Below are 17,472 nucleotides of genomic sequence, written 5' to 3'. Positions count from 1 at the left end.
CAATTATGGGTACTGCTTGTGCGGAGTTTGCAAGTTCTCCCTGTGACCGCGTGGGTTTCCGCCGGGTGCTCCGGTTTCCTCCCACAGCCAAAGACTTGCAGGTGATCGGTAAATTGGCCGTTGTAAATTGCCCCTAGTGTAGGTAGGTGATAGGGAATATGGGATTACTGGAGGGTCAGTATAAATGGGTGGTTGTTGGTCGGCACAAACTCGGTGGGCCGAAGGGCCTGTTTCAGTGCTGTATCTCTAAATAAAAAAAAAATAAAAGATACAGAAAGAGAGGAAAAGGGGGTCAGTAGTTTTCAGGTGAGGAAGTGTTCCGAGGTTCACAGTAAACCTGTTGAATTCTCTCAGAAGTCAAGTTCTCGTTAGTTGCAGGCCTGGGGTATTTGTAGTTTTCTCTCTAGGTTGAAATTTCAGTTTGAAGACAGAGGATCATTTCTAATTTCACTGCTGCATAAGTTAAACATGTAGAATTTTACAGCAGGGTGCCTCCCTTCTGTTTTGCTGGATTTTCTCAGCTGTTAGCTGGACAAGTTGTTTGGTGATGCTTCTTTCTAGTCTCAAGAAACTACTTTTATCAAAATAGTCTTACATCTTGCCTCGGTTGGGAAACGTAGATCTCCCTCCCTATGGTGACATCATCCGAAAACACAGGATTAGATTTCACATACACGTCGATGACATCCAGCTCTACCTTACCAATATTCCAAAACTCTGCTGCTCCTATCCGAACTCACACCAAGTCTCATTTCCCCATCACCTGTGGTCACTGATGTACATTGGCTCTCAGTCTGACAACACCTCAATTTTAAAATCCTCATCTTTACTATTCAAATCCCTCCACAGTCTCGCCCTTCCTATCTCTGCAACCTCCTCCAGTTTACAAGCCTTCGACATCTCTGCACTCCTCCAAATCTGGCACATAGTGCAGCCTGATTTTAAATGCTTCACCATTGGCAGCAGTGCCTTCAGCTACCAAGGCCCTAAACTCTGGCTAACAATCTCTCCTCCTTTAAAATTCCCCTTGAAACCAGCCCTGCAATCTCCCCCAACCATCTGTAACCTTGGTCTTTGACCAAGCTTTAGTCCTGTACCCTGATATCTCATTCGGTGTCTGTGTCATTTTTTTTTATTGATAATGCTCTTGTTAAGCAGCTTGGGGTATTTTGCTCAGTGTTTCAGTCTCAGATCAATAATATCACCAAACTACAGTTCAAGTTATTCTCTGGCATTAATTTATAACCAAATTTGAGACAAAGTAAAATCCACTTCTCTGCTGTTTCACTCATGTTGACACTGGTATAATAAACACACAACAAATTATATTCCCACAGCATTTTAAATATTGAAAAAACACCCCAAGGCACTTCAAAGAAACTGAGTCAGACAAAAATTGGCGCTGAATAAAAGGAGGTAGAAGCTGTGATGGACAAAATATTGGTCAAAGAATTGAGCTATAAGAGGGTCCAAAGTGAGGAGAAGGAGGAGTAGAGGTTTAGGAAAGCAACTACAGAGCATAGCTGGGACAGCTGCAGGAATGGTGAGGAGAGGGTGAAATGTACAAGAGAAGAGAGTTGGAGGAAGGGCGAGAATTTACTGGTAGGGGGATTGCAGGGTTGGAGGAGGTTACAGATGGTGGGGGGATTGCAGGGCTGGAGGAGATTACAGATGGTGGGGGGATTGCAGGGCTGGAGGAGATTACAGATGGTGGGGGGATTGCAGGACTGGAGGAGGGTACAGATGGTGGGGGGGATTGCAGGGCTGGAGGAGGTTACAGATGGTGGGGGGATTGCAGGGCTGGAGGAGGTTACAGATGGTGGGGGGATTGCAGGGCTGGAGGAGATTACAGATGGTGGGGGGATTGCAGGGCTGGAGGAGATTACAGATGGTGGGGGGATTGCAGGGCTGGAGGAGGTTACAGATGGTGGGGGGATTGCAGGACTGGAGGAGATTACAGATGGTGGGGGGATTGCAGGACTGGAGGAGATTACAGATGGTGGGGGGATTGCAGGACTGGAGGAGATTACAGATGGTGGGGGGATTGCAGGGCTGGAGGAGATTACAGATGGTGGGGGGATTGCAGGGCTGGAGGAGATTACAGATGGTGGGGGGATTGCAGGGCTGGAGGAGGGTTCAGATGGTGGGGGGATTGCAGCGCTGGAGGAGGTTTCAGATGGTGGGGGTTTATGAAAGGTGAAAGGAGCAAAGCTGCTCCAGAGAGCCTCGGGAAATCAGGTCTACAGATGATAAAAGTAGGGATTCGGGGATCTGCCACAGATGGGCTGAAGCAGGGTGAAGATGTGCAATGTTACAGAGGTGGAAGGAAGCGGTCATTATGATGAACAGAATATCATCTTGGAAGCTCAGCCCGGCATCAAACAGGACATTGAGGTTGTGAACAGTCTGGTTCAATCTGAGACATTGCCTGCGACGGGGACGGAATCAATGGCGAGGGAACAGAATTCGTAGCAGTGGGTGAAGACCATGTCCTCAGTCTTCACAATGTTTAATGCAGGCTGCAGAATTAGAACAAAGCTTCGGATATCAACTGAAACATCTCCACCCTGACCAGCCTTCAACATCTCTGCACTCCTCCAAATCTGACCCCACACTATCTCGACCCAGCCCCGCGTCTGCACCCGCACTCCATCACCCAGACCCGCACCCCATTCACCCAGTCCTGTGCTCACATCCCCCTCAACACGCCCCTTGCCCGCATCCCACTCACCCAGACTCGCACCTGCACCCCACTCACCCAGCCCTGCACTCTACTGACCGAGCCAAAGAATGGCAATGCACTGCATCTTCCACACCTAGTGTACTGTGTACAGTTTTGTGCTCTTTATTTAAAGGGGGATATACTTGCATTGGGAGATAATTCAGAGAAAGTTCACTGGTTTGAATTCTGGGATGAAGGAGTGGGTTGTCTTCTGAGAAAAGTTTGGTCACTTTGGGTCCATACACATTGGAGTTTAGAAGAATGAGTGGTGATCAAATTGAAACATGAGATTATGAGGGGGTTTGACAGTGTAGATGCTGAGAGGATGTTTCCCCTCATGGGGGAATCTAGAAACTCAGGGGCACAGTTTCAGAATAAAGGGTCACCCATTTAAGACAGAGATAAGGAGGAATTTCTTCTCTCAGAAGGTCATGAATCTCTGGAATTCTCTCCCCCAGAATGTCGTGGAGGCTGGGTCACTGAATATATCAAAGTCTGAGACTGACAGATTTTTGAACTATGAAGCAATCAAGGGTTATGTGGATCAGGCAGGAAAATGGGTTTCAGGCCAAGTTCAGATCAGTTATGATCTTATTTCATGGGGGAACAGGTTTGAGAGGCCGTCTGGCCTACTCCTGCTTCTATTTCTTATGTTCTTATGTCTGTCACAAGAGGGCAGAGAGGGCACTGTGCCACCATAGGGGGGCAGTTACTGTGTGTGCCACAAGGGGAATCATCTCTCGGGCACTGTCTCCGCAGGATAACAGTGACACAGAGGGTAGACAGTCTGAATATCCTGCACAGTATCTGCAGGAAATTCAATAGGGAATGACACACAGGAAAGAACATAGCAGAGTAGGATAGCCAGATATCCCAAGTATCGGATTGATAAGACAGGCTTTACAGGCCAATACAACCATTACTGTTACTAGTACTACCACTACTATCACTTTCATTTATGTAGTGGCTTTAATGTAATCAAACATCCCAACACACTTCACAGGAACATGATCAAACAGAATTTAAAACACAGCAACATAAGAACATCAGGATAGTTGCTTGGTGAAAGAGATAGGTGTTGAGGAGTGTTTTAAAGGATGAAAGACAGGTAGAGAGGTGGAAAGGATGAGGGAGGGATTTCTGGAGCTTTTGTGTTCAACAGTTAAAGGCACGGCCACCAATAGTGGAGTGATTAAAATTGAGGATTCACAAGAGGCCAGAATTGGAGGAGGGCAGATACCTCAGAGGACTGTGGGTCTGGGTGAGGTTACAGAGATAGAGAGGGGCCAGGCCATGGAGGGATTGGAAAAAAAAAGATGAGAATTTTAAAATAAAGGTGTTGCTGGACCCAGAGCCAATGTAGGTCAGCCAGTACAGGGTGATGGGTGTACAGGACTTGGTATGAGTTAGGATACTGGTAGCAGAGATTTGAATGAGTTTATGGAAGATGGAAGCTTGTCCAGGAGAGCATTAGAATAGTCAAGACTAGAGAGAACTACAGGGATGGGGTATAGATAACTGCAGGAGGTGGGATTGTGGAGAGCAGAGGGGGATTGGGGAGAAGTGGGAGTGAGAGAAGGTGGAGACAGCAGTAGGAAGGGATTGTACCAGGGAGGTAACATACATCTTTTCACCAATAACAAACCAGTTTCTTGTCGTATTATAAAAAGCAAAATACTGTGGACGCTGGAAATCTGAAATAAAAGCAGGAAATACTGGACATATTCAACAGGTCAAGCAACATGTGTGGGGAGAGGACACTGTGGTTAACCTTTCCCAAGAACAGGTTCAGGATCTGAATTATCCAATCAGCAGGATGTGACTCGTGTCCTGCAAGAATCTGTGTTGGGGCCTCCACTATTCACCATACTTATTAACAATGTAGATGATGGGACAGTAAACCACATATCCAAGTTTGCCAATGACACAATATCAGTAGCATTGTACACAGTGGAAACATAAAATTCAACAAAGGTATTGATAGATTAAATGTATGGGCAAAATTGTGGCAACTAAACTCGATATAAGTAGACAGTATTTGTACGGCAGTGAGCATGGAATAAAGCGTTTTCTTAACAGAATGTTAAAGTCAGGAATTTGGTGCAGGGGGATTCCCTGATAATTATTTCTCAAGCTAAAATTTAGTTTTACATTTAGAAATTGACTGACTTTAACAAAACTGTAAAAGGGCCTGCAAGTTAGTGAAGACACCGAGTTAACAGAAACTGCCTGTCAGTGAGAGTTAACTGTCAATCAGCTGAAAGTGACTATCTGAACAGATGTTAATAACTGGAACAGGAAGCTGAGTTAACAGTTGTAACTTGGGTGAGTTATAAACTCTATCTAAGTGAACAATATTTACTGCCACACAGTGGTCAGGAAAGAGTGTTTTGTTAACAGAGAGCTAAAGTCAAGAATTTGGTGCAAGTTGTAATTCAGTGCAGAGAGGAAATGAGATGCTGCTTTTTATTTTTTATATACCTCCAGTTGCTGGTGACCATTTTTGATTTGTCTCTAAACTAGGAAACTTTAACTTGCTATTACTTTACTAAATTACTAACTTTAACCAGAAAAAACAATTAATTATGCTAAGATAATTGATCAATTAAAAATAATTTTTAAAATAATCAACTAATCAAATCAATAAAACGGAATGGTCATGGCAGGGCTTTAACTGCAGCAAGTGGGAATTTGTGGAGAACATTGTGATCTAGACAACCATATCTAACATTGTACCATTATTTAAAAAGGGAGAAAGGGATAGAGCGAGCAATTACAGGTCAGTCAGCCTAACCTCAGTGGTGCGAAAATTATTGGAAGAAATTCAGAGAGACAAGATTAATCTTCACTTTGGGAGACACAGGTTAATCAAAGAAGGTCAGCATGGATTTGATAAAGGAAGGTTGTGTCTGAGTAAGAGTCATTTACCACACAGAAGGAGGCCATTCAGCCCATTGAGTCCATGCTGGCTCTCATTGGAACTATCCAATTAGTCCCACTCCCCTGCTTGATCCCCGTAGCCCTGCAAGTTCATTTCCTTCAAGTGTCCATCCAATTTCCTTTTGAAATCACTGATTGTCTCTGCTTCCACCATCCTCGTGGGCAGTGAATTCCACGTCATTACCACTCGCTGTGTAAAAAAGGTTCTTCTCACATTCCTCCTGCATCTCTTACACAAAACCTTCAGTCTGTGTCCCTTAGTCCTTGTACATCAGTGAATGGAAACACTTTTTCTTTATCTAACTTATCTAAACCTGTCATAATCTTGTACACCTTGAGCAAATTGCCCCTCACCCCAGCATTTCCAACTTAACCTTGTAACTAAAATCCCCCATCCCTACAAACCTTTCTGGTAAATCTCCTGTGTACCCTCTCAAGGACCCTCACATCTTTCCTCAGGTATAGTGATCAGTACTGGATAGAATAGTCTAGTTGCCAGAGCTTTATAAAGGTTCAGCATAACCTCCCTGCTTTTGTACTCTATGCCTCTATATGTAAAGCCCATGATCCCATATGCTTTCCGAACCACCCTCTCAATAGGTCCTGCCATCTTCAAAGATCGACATGCATGCACCCCCAGGTCCCCCTGGTCTTCCACACTCTTTAGAACTGTGCTATTAAGACTATATTGTCTCACCCTATCCCTTTTGCCAAAAGACAAAATTCCATCTGCCGCTTGTCTGCCCATTCTGCTAGTATATCTATGTCCTGTTCCAGGCAGTTTAAGAGCATAAGAAATAGAAGCAGGATGAGGCCATTCAGCTCTTTGAGCCCACTCCGCCATTCAATGAGACCATGGCTGATCTACTTCTACACCATTTTCCTGCAATATCTCCGTATCCCTTGATGTTTTCAATATGTAGAAATCTATTGATCTCAATCTTGAACATACTCAATGACTGAGCCTCCACAGTCCTCCGGGGCAGAGAATTCCAAAGATTCACCACCCTCCGAGTTAAGAAATTCCTCCTCACCTCAGTCCTAAATGGCCTGTCCCTTATTCTGAGACTGTGTCCCCTAGTTTTATACTCCCCAACCAAGAGAAACATCCTTCCTGCATCGACTGTGCTGAGCCCTGTAAGAATTTTGTATATTTGAATGAGATCACCTCTCATTCTTCTAAACTCCAGAGAAACAAAGGCCCAGTCTATTTAATCTTTCCTCAGAGGACAGTCCCTCCATCCCAGGAATTAGTTTGGTGAACCTTCGTAGCACTCCCTCTATGGCAAGTATATCTTTCCTAAGGTAAGGAGACAAAAACTGGACCCAATACGGCAGGTGCGGTCTCATCTTCACTGTTTGCCACTCCGCCAAGTTTGGCGTCATCGACAAATTTTGAGATTCTATTCTATTCCAAGATCCAAGTTATTTATATATTGCAAAAAAAAAAGTGGTCCTAACACTGACCCTTGGAGAACACCACTATCTACCATTCTCCAGTCTGAAAAACAACTATTTACTGTGACTGCTGTTTTATGACTTTTTCAAATTATGTCATACAGTCATAAACATATCCCTTTAAGGCTCAAAAACCTACAGAAAAAGTGGTCCAACCATGGCTAACAAGAAGAGTTAAAGTTAGTATTAAATCAAAGGAAGAGGCTTATAATGTTGCCTGGAAGAGTAATAAGCCCGATGATTGCAGAATTCAGCAAAGGAGGACCAAGAAATTAACAAGGAAAGAGAATAGGAGAGTAGATTAGCAAGAGACATAAAAACAGATTGTAAATGTTTCTATAGGTATGTAAATAGGAAGAGATGAATGAAAGTAAATCTGGGCCCTTTAGGAGCAGAGACAAGTGAAATTATAATGGGGAATAGGGAAATGGCAGTGACATCAAACAAATACTCTGTATCTGTCTTCATGTTAAAGAAAAAAGACTTGCATTTATATAGTGCCTTTCATGAACACCAGATTTTTCAAAAGAGGCAAAAGGTAAGTTAGCTTTTGTTACAAAGGGATTGGGGAATAAGAATAAAGGAGTCTTGGTATAATTATACAAAACATTGATGAGGTCACATCTGATCTACTGTGGGCAGTTTCGGTCTCCTTACCCAAGAAAGAAAATAGTTGCCCTAGCGGGAGTGCAAAAAATGTTCACTAGACATGTTCCTGGGATGAAGGGATTGTCTCAGGAGGAGAGATCGAGTAGACTAGGCCTATATTCCCTGGAGTTCAGAAGCATGAGAGGTGATCTAATTGAAACATATAAAATTCACGAGGAGCTTGACAGGTTAGATGCTGAGAACATGTTTCCCTGAGTTGGAAATTGAGAAAATTGAGTCTCAGAATAAGGGGTTGGCCGTATAGGACTGAGTTGAGAAATTAGCTCACTCAAAGGGTTGTGAATCTCTGAAATTCTCTATTTCAGAGAGCTGTGGATACTCAGTTGTTGAGCAAATTCAAGATGGAAGTCTAGAGATCTTTGGGTACTAAGGGAATGAAGGGATATGGGTTCGTGCGGGAAGGTGGAGTTAAAGTAGAAGTTCAGCCGTGATATTGAATGGTGGAACAGTCTTGAAGGAACAAGTGGCCTATTCCAGCTCCTATTGCTTATGTTCAGGATATTGGTTCCAAACGTGGCTATTATCTGCTTTCCCTGGCTTCGCAGAGATGCTCCCACCTGGAATGCTTCTAGCGATGAGGAATTTCAGTAATGAAGATAGATTGAAGAAGTTAGGACTGTTTTCCTTGGAGAACAGAAGGCTGAGAGGTGATTTGACAGAGGTATTCAAAATCATGTGGGGTCTGGACAGAGTAGAGAGAGAGAAACTGTTCCTCATTCGTGAAAGGATCGAGAACGAGAGGGCACAGATTTAAAGTATTTGGTAAGAGAAGCAAAAGTGACATGAGGAAAAACATTTTCACACAGCGAGTGGTTAAGGTCTGGAATGCGCTGCCTGAGTACATGGTGGAGGCAGGTTCAATTGAAGCATTCAAAAAGGAATTAGACAGTTATATGAAAAAGGAAGAATGTTCAGGGTTACAGGGAGAAGGCAGGGGTATGGAATTGAGGGAGTTGCTCTTTCAGAGAGCCAGTGCGGTCATGATGGGCTGGATGGCCAACTCCTGTGCTGTAGCAATTCTGTGATTCTTCCCACTGACACCAGGGACGAAACTTACCATTCTGGACCTGCTCAGGGTTGTCGAAGAGTCTGTCTATTCCACTGACTATAGAATCTCCCACCACTATCACTCTCCTGTGCCCCACCTGCTTCTCACCCTGACCCCACTCGGGGTGACCTCCTGCTTCCTCGTGCCACACTGTTACTCAAGAAGACCTTTCGCTGAGTCACTGATCTTGATTTTTTGACACTTCCAGGGCCAGGATCAGAGGTGGACAGGTGTTCAGAACAGCCCCGCTGACTGGCTGACGTGCCAGTTCCCCAGCTCCATCCCAGCCTCAAGCCATGTGCGCGGAGATGGGGTGGTTGATGGGGGGGGGAAACGTGCGGCAGGGCAACCACCTCCCCCACTACTCCCCGCCCCCCGGGCATGTGGTGGGTAGCCGATACGGCTCACTGAGAGCCTATTGAAGCCAATTAAAGGAAACCAACTGGGATTTTCCAGTTGGCCTCCAGATCCCCGCAGGTAGCTGGGGCCAGTTTAACTGCTTGGAGATGGCCTCTCAGCAGCAGACCAGGAGGGCTAGTGCTCGAGGCAAGCATACAGACCCTCCCTGTCTATTCAGGTGCAGATGCACCAACACTGCTAGCCTGGCTGCAAGATCCATTTTCTTTTTAAAATTTAAGTTTTAAAAAGATGAGGATAGAGAGGGTGCCTCCATTTTGAAGCACCCTCTCCCTTACTTACCATCTATTTCAGCCTGTTACTCCTTTCAAGCTGAAAAGCCTCTGATGAAGCTGGAGGGCCTAAGGGCCTGCCTGCCACCCTTAACTGGACGGCGAGCCTGTCCTCTGGCCATTAGTTGGCCGGCACAAATCAGGGCTTGTGACTGTTTTCCAACTGCACCCCATCGCCCGCCCCGTGGGCGGGTTCGGGACCCAGAAACTGTCTCGACTTCTATTTCCCACTCCTGGAGGGAAAATTCTGCCCACTATCTCCATTCACCTTACAGTCCCCAATACCAGGTATCTACTAGACAGTTCCTGTGCTCAGGGATCTGTCCACCTGTCAATATGATGCCCCTCTAGATGCTCACTCACTCAGTCCCTGTCCTGTTCCCTCTTCCTGTGTGAGCTGCAGGTTCTTGCCCAAGACCTGGACACCTTTGTCAGGACAGAAAGTATATTTGACGTATTTTGTGAACCTACCTGTGTCCATTCTCATCCTTGTTGAAGATGTTGGATCTTCTCCCCCGTTTGAAACTTCAGCCATGTTGGTGACAGGCGTTCTCAGATTCTGATATTCTGTAATAAATACAATATTAATAGGAAGGTTACACAGAAATATGAAATTGAGAGGTAGAACGTTGTCTTGTTAAACATGATATCAGTCCCATGTCCCCCATCAGTACAATAGCTGTCAGCTCTGGGATCGAGCATTTCCCGAGTGTTCTGATCAACTCTCCACATCAGGTATAACACTGACAGCTGCCCAGTGAAATCCAGTGAGTCCTACTGATCTCCACCATATAGTTCAGACAGGCTCCCATCGGCCGAGACTCTGCACTGGGAGAACCCATTAGTAAGATTAACTCATACAGTGCAGGATAAAGTCAGACTTATTCCTGAGATAGAGAATATTCTGCAGGGTAATGTGGAGTGGGTGACAATTGATGAACTAAAAGATCTTTAGTTCCGTTTTATTCAGTATGACAGTATTTTATTCTTTTTATATTTACAGATTTTCATTTAATATTTTTGACTTGTTGAGTTGAGATGTTTGAATTGGTTCTGATGAAGGGTCATTGACCTGAAATGTTAACTCTGCTTCTCTCTCCACAGATGATGCCAGATCTGCTGAGTATTTCCAGCATTTCTTGTTTTTATTTCAGCCTGGAATATATTCCATGACCCACAGCCTTCACTGCTCTCTGGAGAACAGAATTCCAAAGATTGAAAACCCTCTGAGGGAAGAAATTCCTCCTCATCTGTCTGAAATGGGAGACCCCTTATTTTGAAACTGTGCCCCCTAGATCTAGACTCTCCCACAAAGGGTAACATTCTCTCAGCAACGACCCTATCAAGCCCCCGCAGAATCTTATACATTTCAATCAGATCACATCACATTCTTCTGAACTCCAGTGAGTATAGGCCCAACCTTCTCAACCTTTCCTCATAAGACAACTCCTGCATCCCAGGAATCAGCCTAGTGAACCTTCTCTGAACTGCTTCAAGTATACCTCTCCTTTAAGTAAGAAGTCAAAGCTGTAGAGTACTCTAGATGTGGACTCGCCAAAGCCCTGTACAGTTGTAGCAAGGCTTCCTACCTTTATACTCCATCCCCCTTGCATTAAAGACCAACACATTCCATTTGCCTTCCTAATTACTTTCTTTACCTGCAAGCTGACTTTTAGTGATTCATGTACAAGGACACCCAGATCCCTCTGTACCACAGTATCTGCAGTCTCTCTCCATGTTAACAATCTGCTTTTCTATTCCTCCTGAAGTGGACAACCTCACATTTTCCCACATTATACTCCATCTGCCAAATTTTGCCACTCACTTCACCTGTATCTCTCTGCAGACACTGTGTTCTTCTCACAACTTGCTTTTCTACCTATATTTGTATCGTCTGCAAATTTGGCTACATTACACTCAGTCCCTTCGTCTAAGTCATTAAAACAGATCTTAAGTAGTTGAGGCCTCAGCACTGATCCCTGATCAATCCACTAGTTACAGTTTGCCAACATGAAAATGCCCCATTTATCCCAACTCTCTTGTTCCCTGTCAGTTAGCCAATCCTTCATCCACACTAATATATTACCCCGAACACCAGGAGCTCTTGTGTAGTATCCTTTTAGATGGAACCTTATCGAATGCCTTTTGGAAATCCAAATATACTACATCTGCTGGTTCCCCTTTATCTACCCTGCCTGCCTGCTTGTTACATCCTCAAAGAACTCCAATAAATTTGTCACACATGGTTCCCCTTTCATAAAGCCAGGTTGGCTCTGCTCATCATGATTTTCTAAATATTCTGCTAATATTCCTTTAATAATGCATTCTAGCATTTTCCCAATGACAGATGTTAGGCTGGTTTTCCAACAGGCTGGGATCTTTCCAGAATCTAGGGAATTTTGGAAGATTGCATCCAATGCATCCACTATCTCTGCAGCCACTTCCTTTAAGACAATAGTTTGCAGGCCATCAGGTCCAGGGGACTTGTCAGTCTTTAGTCCCATTAGTTTTCCTAATACTTTTCCTCTTGTGATATTTGATTGTTTTAACTTCCTCCCTCTCTTTTGCCTCTTGTTTTTTGTTATTCTTGGGATGCTTTTAATGTCTTCTACTGTGAAGACAGATACAAAAGACTTGTTCAAACTCTGCCATTTCCTTGTTTCACATTATTAACTTCCCAGTCTCATTCTCCAAAGGACCAATGTTCACGTTAGCTCCCCAGCGCAAAGGGGTATAATACGTGCGTTTGCTGATAGGGAGTATGATGACAATGATGACTTTAATCGGGCTGACTTGGCCAATAAGTCCAGTAAGTACCATGACGATGGTTACAGTCCTTGGGATGACAACCCCCCACCCCCACCTAACCTCCAATCGAGCCTTCGGCCCCCACCCTGGCCTTACCTATGGCTCATTAATAACTGAGGGGGTCAGAGGGCTCCATGACTAGGTTTATGGCAGAGTAACATAAAAAAGACTATGTTTCAATGAAATTTCAAGTGAATAAAAACAAGTTACTGCGTCTTTTGATTCTAATGTGTGAATGTTGGAAGCTTCCACGAATGAAATGCATGACCTTGGGATGTGCAGCTTGTGTTTTGTAGAACTGACAGTCGTTAACTCTTTGTTGTCTGGCCTCAACGATGAAAGCACGAGTCTGTTATTTGTCATTTTTGTTTTACACGTGTATATTTTGTGGGAACTTGAGTCATGTTGTGGTTGTGAACTATTTGAACCTGTGTGTTCCTTGGTATTGGGCCAGGGAATTTGACACAGATTTTGGTACTTTGTATTTATAACCCATGACAGGAATCAAATTTTCTAAGCTGTTTGGAACTGAATGAGTGTGAAAAGTGATTGTTGATCATTTCAATTTAAGATTGTGCACCCAAGAATTGAATATAAAATTGAATTATATTTTAAGTTAAAGTTTTTATTTCTATTTTAAAATTGGTTTTACATCTGTGAAAAGGCAATGAACAATTTTCTGAGAGATAAGCTTCAGCCTTGAAGGTCTGAAGAGGTCTGGCAGAAACCCAATTTGAAATTTAAAACACTGCTTTAATTGGAGTTCCAGTTTAAAATCTATTCTTTTATTTGCAGTTTAAATTAAAGACATGTTTTACTGACTGTTTTAAGTAGCAAATGTCAGGAATTGGATATTGGTTTAAGGGAGAGAAGAATAAACAAAGATCTGGGAAAGATTCTGTTTGTTGAAAGTTTATTTTAAAAAGAAACTGGTGTTAAATCTTTTGTTTGAAGAATGTTAAATAACTTTTTCTTTAGTTTTTGGTTTTATTACAGTCATTTGAAAAGGCGCCTGAAGGAAGAACAGAAAAAAAGACGTCATTTAAGTATCTTTTAAAAAAAAAAGCACGTGCTATTCTGTTCTGTGTGTAGTTAATAAGTATTCTAAGTTAATAAGTCTGAGTTAAGTTTATATTATAAAGGTGAACTGACCTGTTAAGTTAAGAAAACTGCAAATTTCATTTGTGGCCACAATGAACTTTCGAGTTTATTATGTCAAGTTTTGGGGAGTCTTTAATTCCGAACATGAGGCTCGCTCATATTACATTGGCAGTTTTGATTTTTAAATATTTATTGCAGTGAATTGGAATTTGGAATCATCTTTGTTGTAAAAAAAAAAATCCTTGGATTAGAAACCTTTCACAAAAGATGCTAAAAGTTTGCAAACAATTGGAGTTTAATCTAAAACGCTGCCTTTCCTGATGGAGATGCTTTCCTTTTAAGTTGATACTGTTACTAATGATTTTGTTGTTTTCAAACCCTAAGGATATCAAAAAAAACAGTTGAAAATGGAGTGTAGTTCTCTTCGATCAAAAAAAAAGGTTACGTAGTGTGATGCAGCTAAGAAGGTTTTGCTCCACCCCCTTGAAGACAAGCAAAAAAATTAACTCTGCTGCAGCTATTAGAGTCATAAAGTCGTGCAGCATAGAAACAGGCCCTTCGGCCCACCGCGTCCATGCCAACCATAATCCCCATCTATGCTAATCCCACCTGCCTGCATGAATTCCATATCCCTCTATGCCTTGCTCATTCAAGTACCTGTCCAGATGCCTCTTAAATGTTGCTACTGTTCCTGCCTCCACCACCTCCTCAGGCAGCTCATTCCAGATACCCACTATTCTTTGTGTGAAAAATGTACCCCTTTGATTCCCTTGACACGTCCTCCCTCTCACCTTAAATCTATGCCCTCTTGTTTTAGTCACCCCTACCATGGGAAACAGACTCAGGCTATCTACCCTATCTATGCCTCTCATAATTTTATATACTTCTATCATGTCCCCGCTCAGCCTCTTTCGCTCCAGGGAAAACAGACCCAGCCTATCCAATCTCTCTTTATATATAAAAGAAGCCCTCCAAACCAGGCAACATCCTTGCGAATCTTTTCTGCACCCTCTCTAGCTTAATCACATCTTTCCTGTAGTGCGTCGACCAGAACTGCACACAGTATTCCAAATGCGGCCTAACCAACATTATGTACAACTGTAACATGATGTCCCAACTCTTGTACTCAATGCCTCGGCCGATGAAGGCAAGCATGCCATACGCCTTCTTCACCACCCTGTCTACCTGTTTTGCCACTTTCAGGGAACTATGTACTTGCACCCCAAGGTCTGTCTGCTCAACAACACTCCCCAGGGCCCTGCCATTCCCTGTATATGTCCTGCCCTGGTTTAACTTCCCAAAATGCATCATTTCATACTTGTCTGCATTAAATTCCATTTGCCAATCCCTTGCCCACTTTCCCAGTTGATCTATATCCTGTTGTAACCCTTAGACAATCTTCTTCACTGTCCACTATATCACCAACTTTGGTGTCTTCTGCAAACTTACTAATCATGCCCCCTGCATTCACATCCAAGTCATTAATATACATGACAGACCACAGAGGACCCAGCACCGATCCCTGTGGCACACCACCGGTCACCAGCCTCCAATCTGAAAAAACAACCCTCCACTACCACTCTCTGCCTCCTATCACCAAGCCAATTTTGTATCCAATTGGCTAGCTCACCCTGGATCCCATGTGTTCGAACCTTCCGGACCAGCCTACCATGCGGGACCTTGTCAAAGGCCTTGCGAAAGTCCATGTAGAAAACATTCACCGCCCTGCCCTCATCAATCCTCTTGGTCACTTCCTCAAAAAACTCAATCAAATTCGTGAGACATGATTTCCCACGCACAAAGCCATGCTGACTATCCCTAATCAGACCTTGCCTTTCCAAATGCATATAAATCCTGTCTCTCAGAATCCCTTCCAATAACTTTCCCACCACTGATGTAAGACTCACCAGCCTGTAGTTCCCTGGCTTATCCCTGCTACCCTTCTTCAATAAAGGCACAACATTAGCTATACTCCAGTCTTCCAGTACCTCACCCGTGGCTAATGATGATACAAAAATCTCTGCCTGGGCCCCAGTAATCTCCTCCCTTGCTTCCCATAGCATCCTAGGATACACCTGGTCAGGCCCTGGGGATTTATCCACCTTAATGTGCTTCAAAGCCTCCAAATTTGTAATGTTGATATGCTCCAGGATATCGCTGTTCCCTCCCTTGAACTCACTAGCTTCCATGACCATCTCCACGGTAAATACAGACGAGAAGTATTCATTTAAGAACTCGCCCATTTCCCGTGGCTCCACACATAGATTACCACACTGATCCTTAAGGGGACCTACTCTCTACCTAGCTACCCTTTTACTCTTAATATACTTATAGAATCTTTTAGGATTCTCCTTTATCTTAACTGCCAGGGAAAACTCATGGCCCCTTTTCGCCCTCCTAATTTCCTTATTAAGTGTAGTCCTACATCCCCTATACTCCTCAAGGGACTCGCTTGATCCCAGCTGCCTATACCCGACATATGCCTCCTTCTTTGTCCTGACCAGGCCCTCAATATCCCTCGTCAACCAAGGTTCCCTAAACTTGCCAGCCTTGCCCTTCAATCTAACAGGAATATGCTGGCCCTGAACTCTTCCTATCTCACTTTTAAAAGTTTCCCACTTGCCAGACGTCCCTTCACCTGTAAACAGCCTCTCCCATTCAACTTTTTAAGAGATCCTGTCTGATGCCATCGAAATTAGCCTTCCCCCAATTTAGGACTTCAACTTGAGGACCAGTCCTATCCTTTTCCATAACTATCTTGAAGCTAATAGAGTTATGGTCACTAGTCCCAAAGTGCTCCCCCACTGACACATCAACCACCTGCCCAGCCTCATTTCCTAAGAGGAGGTCGAGTGTAGCCCCTTCTCTAGTAGGGCGATCCACATACTGCTTCAGAAAACTATCCTGGACACACTTAACAAATTCTTCCCCATCTGATCCCTTAGCACTAAGGCAGTCCCAGTCAATATTAGGAAAATTAAAATCACCTACTATGACAACCCTATAATTCCTACACCTATTCTGCATCTATCCGACACCTATGCTCCTCCAATATTGTTTTTCCATTTACTCCACCACACAATTTTTGCATTGCTGAGAGTAAAATTTATATATATTGGACATTATTAAATCTTAAATTTCTAAATTGACAAGATATAATTGGATAAATTAACCCATTGGGCTCAGGAGCAGAGCCACAATGTATTCTTTTCGTTTTTTTTAAGCAGGTGATGGTAGGTTCCAAGGCCACATGAGAACTGATGCCACAGCAGGAGATCTGGCAGCTTGAAGAATTTAAGATCTTAACTGCAGACATCAAATGTCACAGAATCTTTATCAATGAGACAAAGTGCTTGAGAGAGAGAGATCGTTGCAAGCACTTCTGTCTTTAAATGTAAAAAAAAATGCAACACCACCAAGTCTAGGCATAAGAAATTGGAATCGATAAACAAAATGTAATTGATATGAGTGGTTATTTAAAGCACTCAAAGGGAAATTTATCTGACATTTAAAGAGGACAATCAAAGTTGGAGAAAACAAAAAAAAACTAAAACTGTCTAACTGGTTTACTGTGTTGGACATCAGCAATGGGTTCTGGTCCATACTGCTGGCACAAGAGTGTCAATATAAATTTGCGTTTACGTTCCAGGGACAACAGTACACCTGGACGTGTCTCCCTCAGGGATTTCATAATAGTCCATCGATATTCCACCAGCAGTTGGCACAGAGTAAGGAGGAGCTCCTTCGACTTCTCTGGAAGGACTGGTGAGACTACTGGAAGATCATGCTCACACTATTAATGATATCATAGAAAAGGTAAAGGAGATCCATGACATTTCAAACAATGAAAGTGTTTGTAGTACAAATGGTTCATGGATGTTAGAACAAACTCAGGAAAGTTAGAGGCAAACTGATGCAGGACAGGTACCAGAATTAATGAATGATCAATGTAGAACATAGAACAGTACAGCACAGTACAGGCCCTTCGGCCCACGATGTTGTGCCGAATCTTTAACCTACTCTAAGATCAAACTACC

At 43.4% G+C, this 17,472-nt stretch overlaps 1 protein-coding gene across 3 annotated transcripts in view; it reads right to left on the bottom strand.

Moving 5' to 3' along the window:
- The window catches only part of LOC137385111 (NACHT, LRR and PYD domains-containing protein 3-like), a 168,436-nt gene that overhangs the window by 74,622 nt on the left and 76,342 nt on the right, over positions 1 to 17,472 (bottom strand). For all 3 annotated transcript variants that reach the window (XM_068059892.1, XM_068059891.1, XM_068059893.1), the window contains exon 3: positions 9,998 to 10,093. In XM_068059892.1, coding sequence (XP_067915993.1) covers positions 9,998 to 10,061 — 64 coding nt within the window. In that variant the 5' untranslated portion in view covers positions 10,062 to 10,093. The remainder of the gene's footprint in view (positions 1 to 9,997; positions 10,094 to 17,472) is intronic.

This window comes from Heterodontus francisci, chromosome 28 (assembly GCF_036365525.1).
Source record: "Heterodontus francisci isolate sHetFra1 chromosome 28, sHetFra1.hap1, whole genome shotgun sequence".
Classification (NCBI taxonomy): Eukaryota; Metazoa; Chordata; class Chondrichthyes; order Heterodontiformes; family Heterodontidae; genus Heterodontus; species Heterodontus francisci.
The sequence above is the reverse complement of the archived record's forward strand: the minus strand, read 5'-3'. Positions and strand labels throughout refer to the sequence as shown.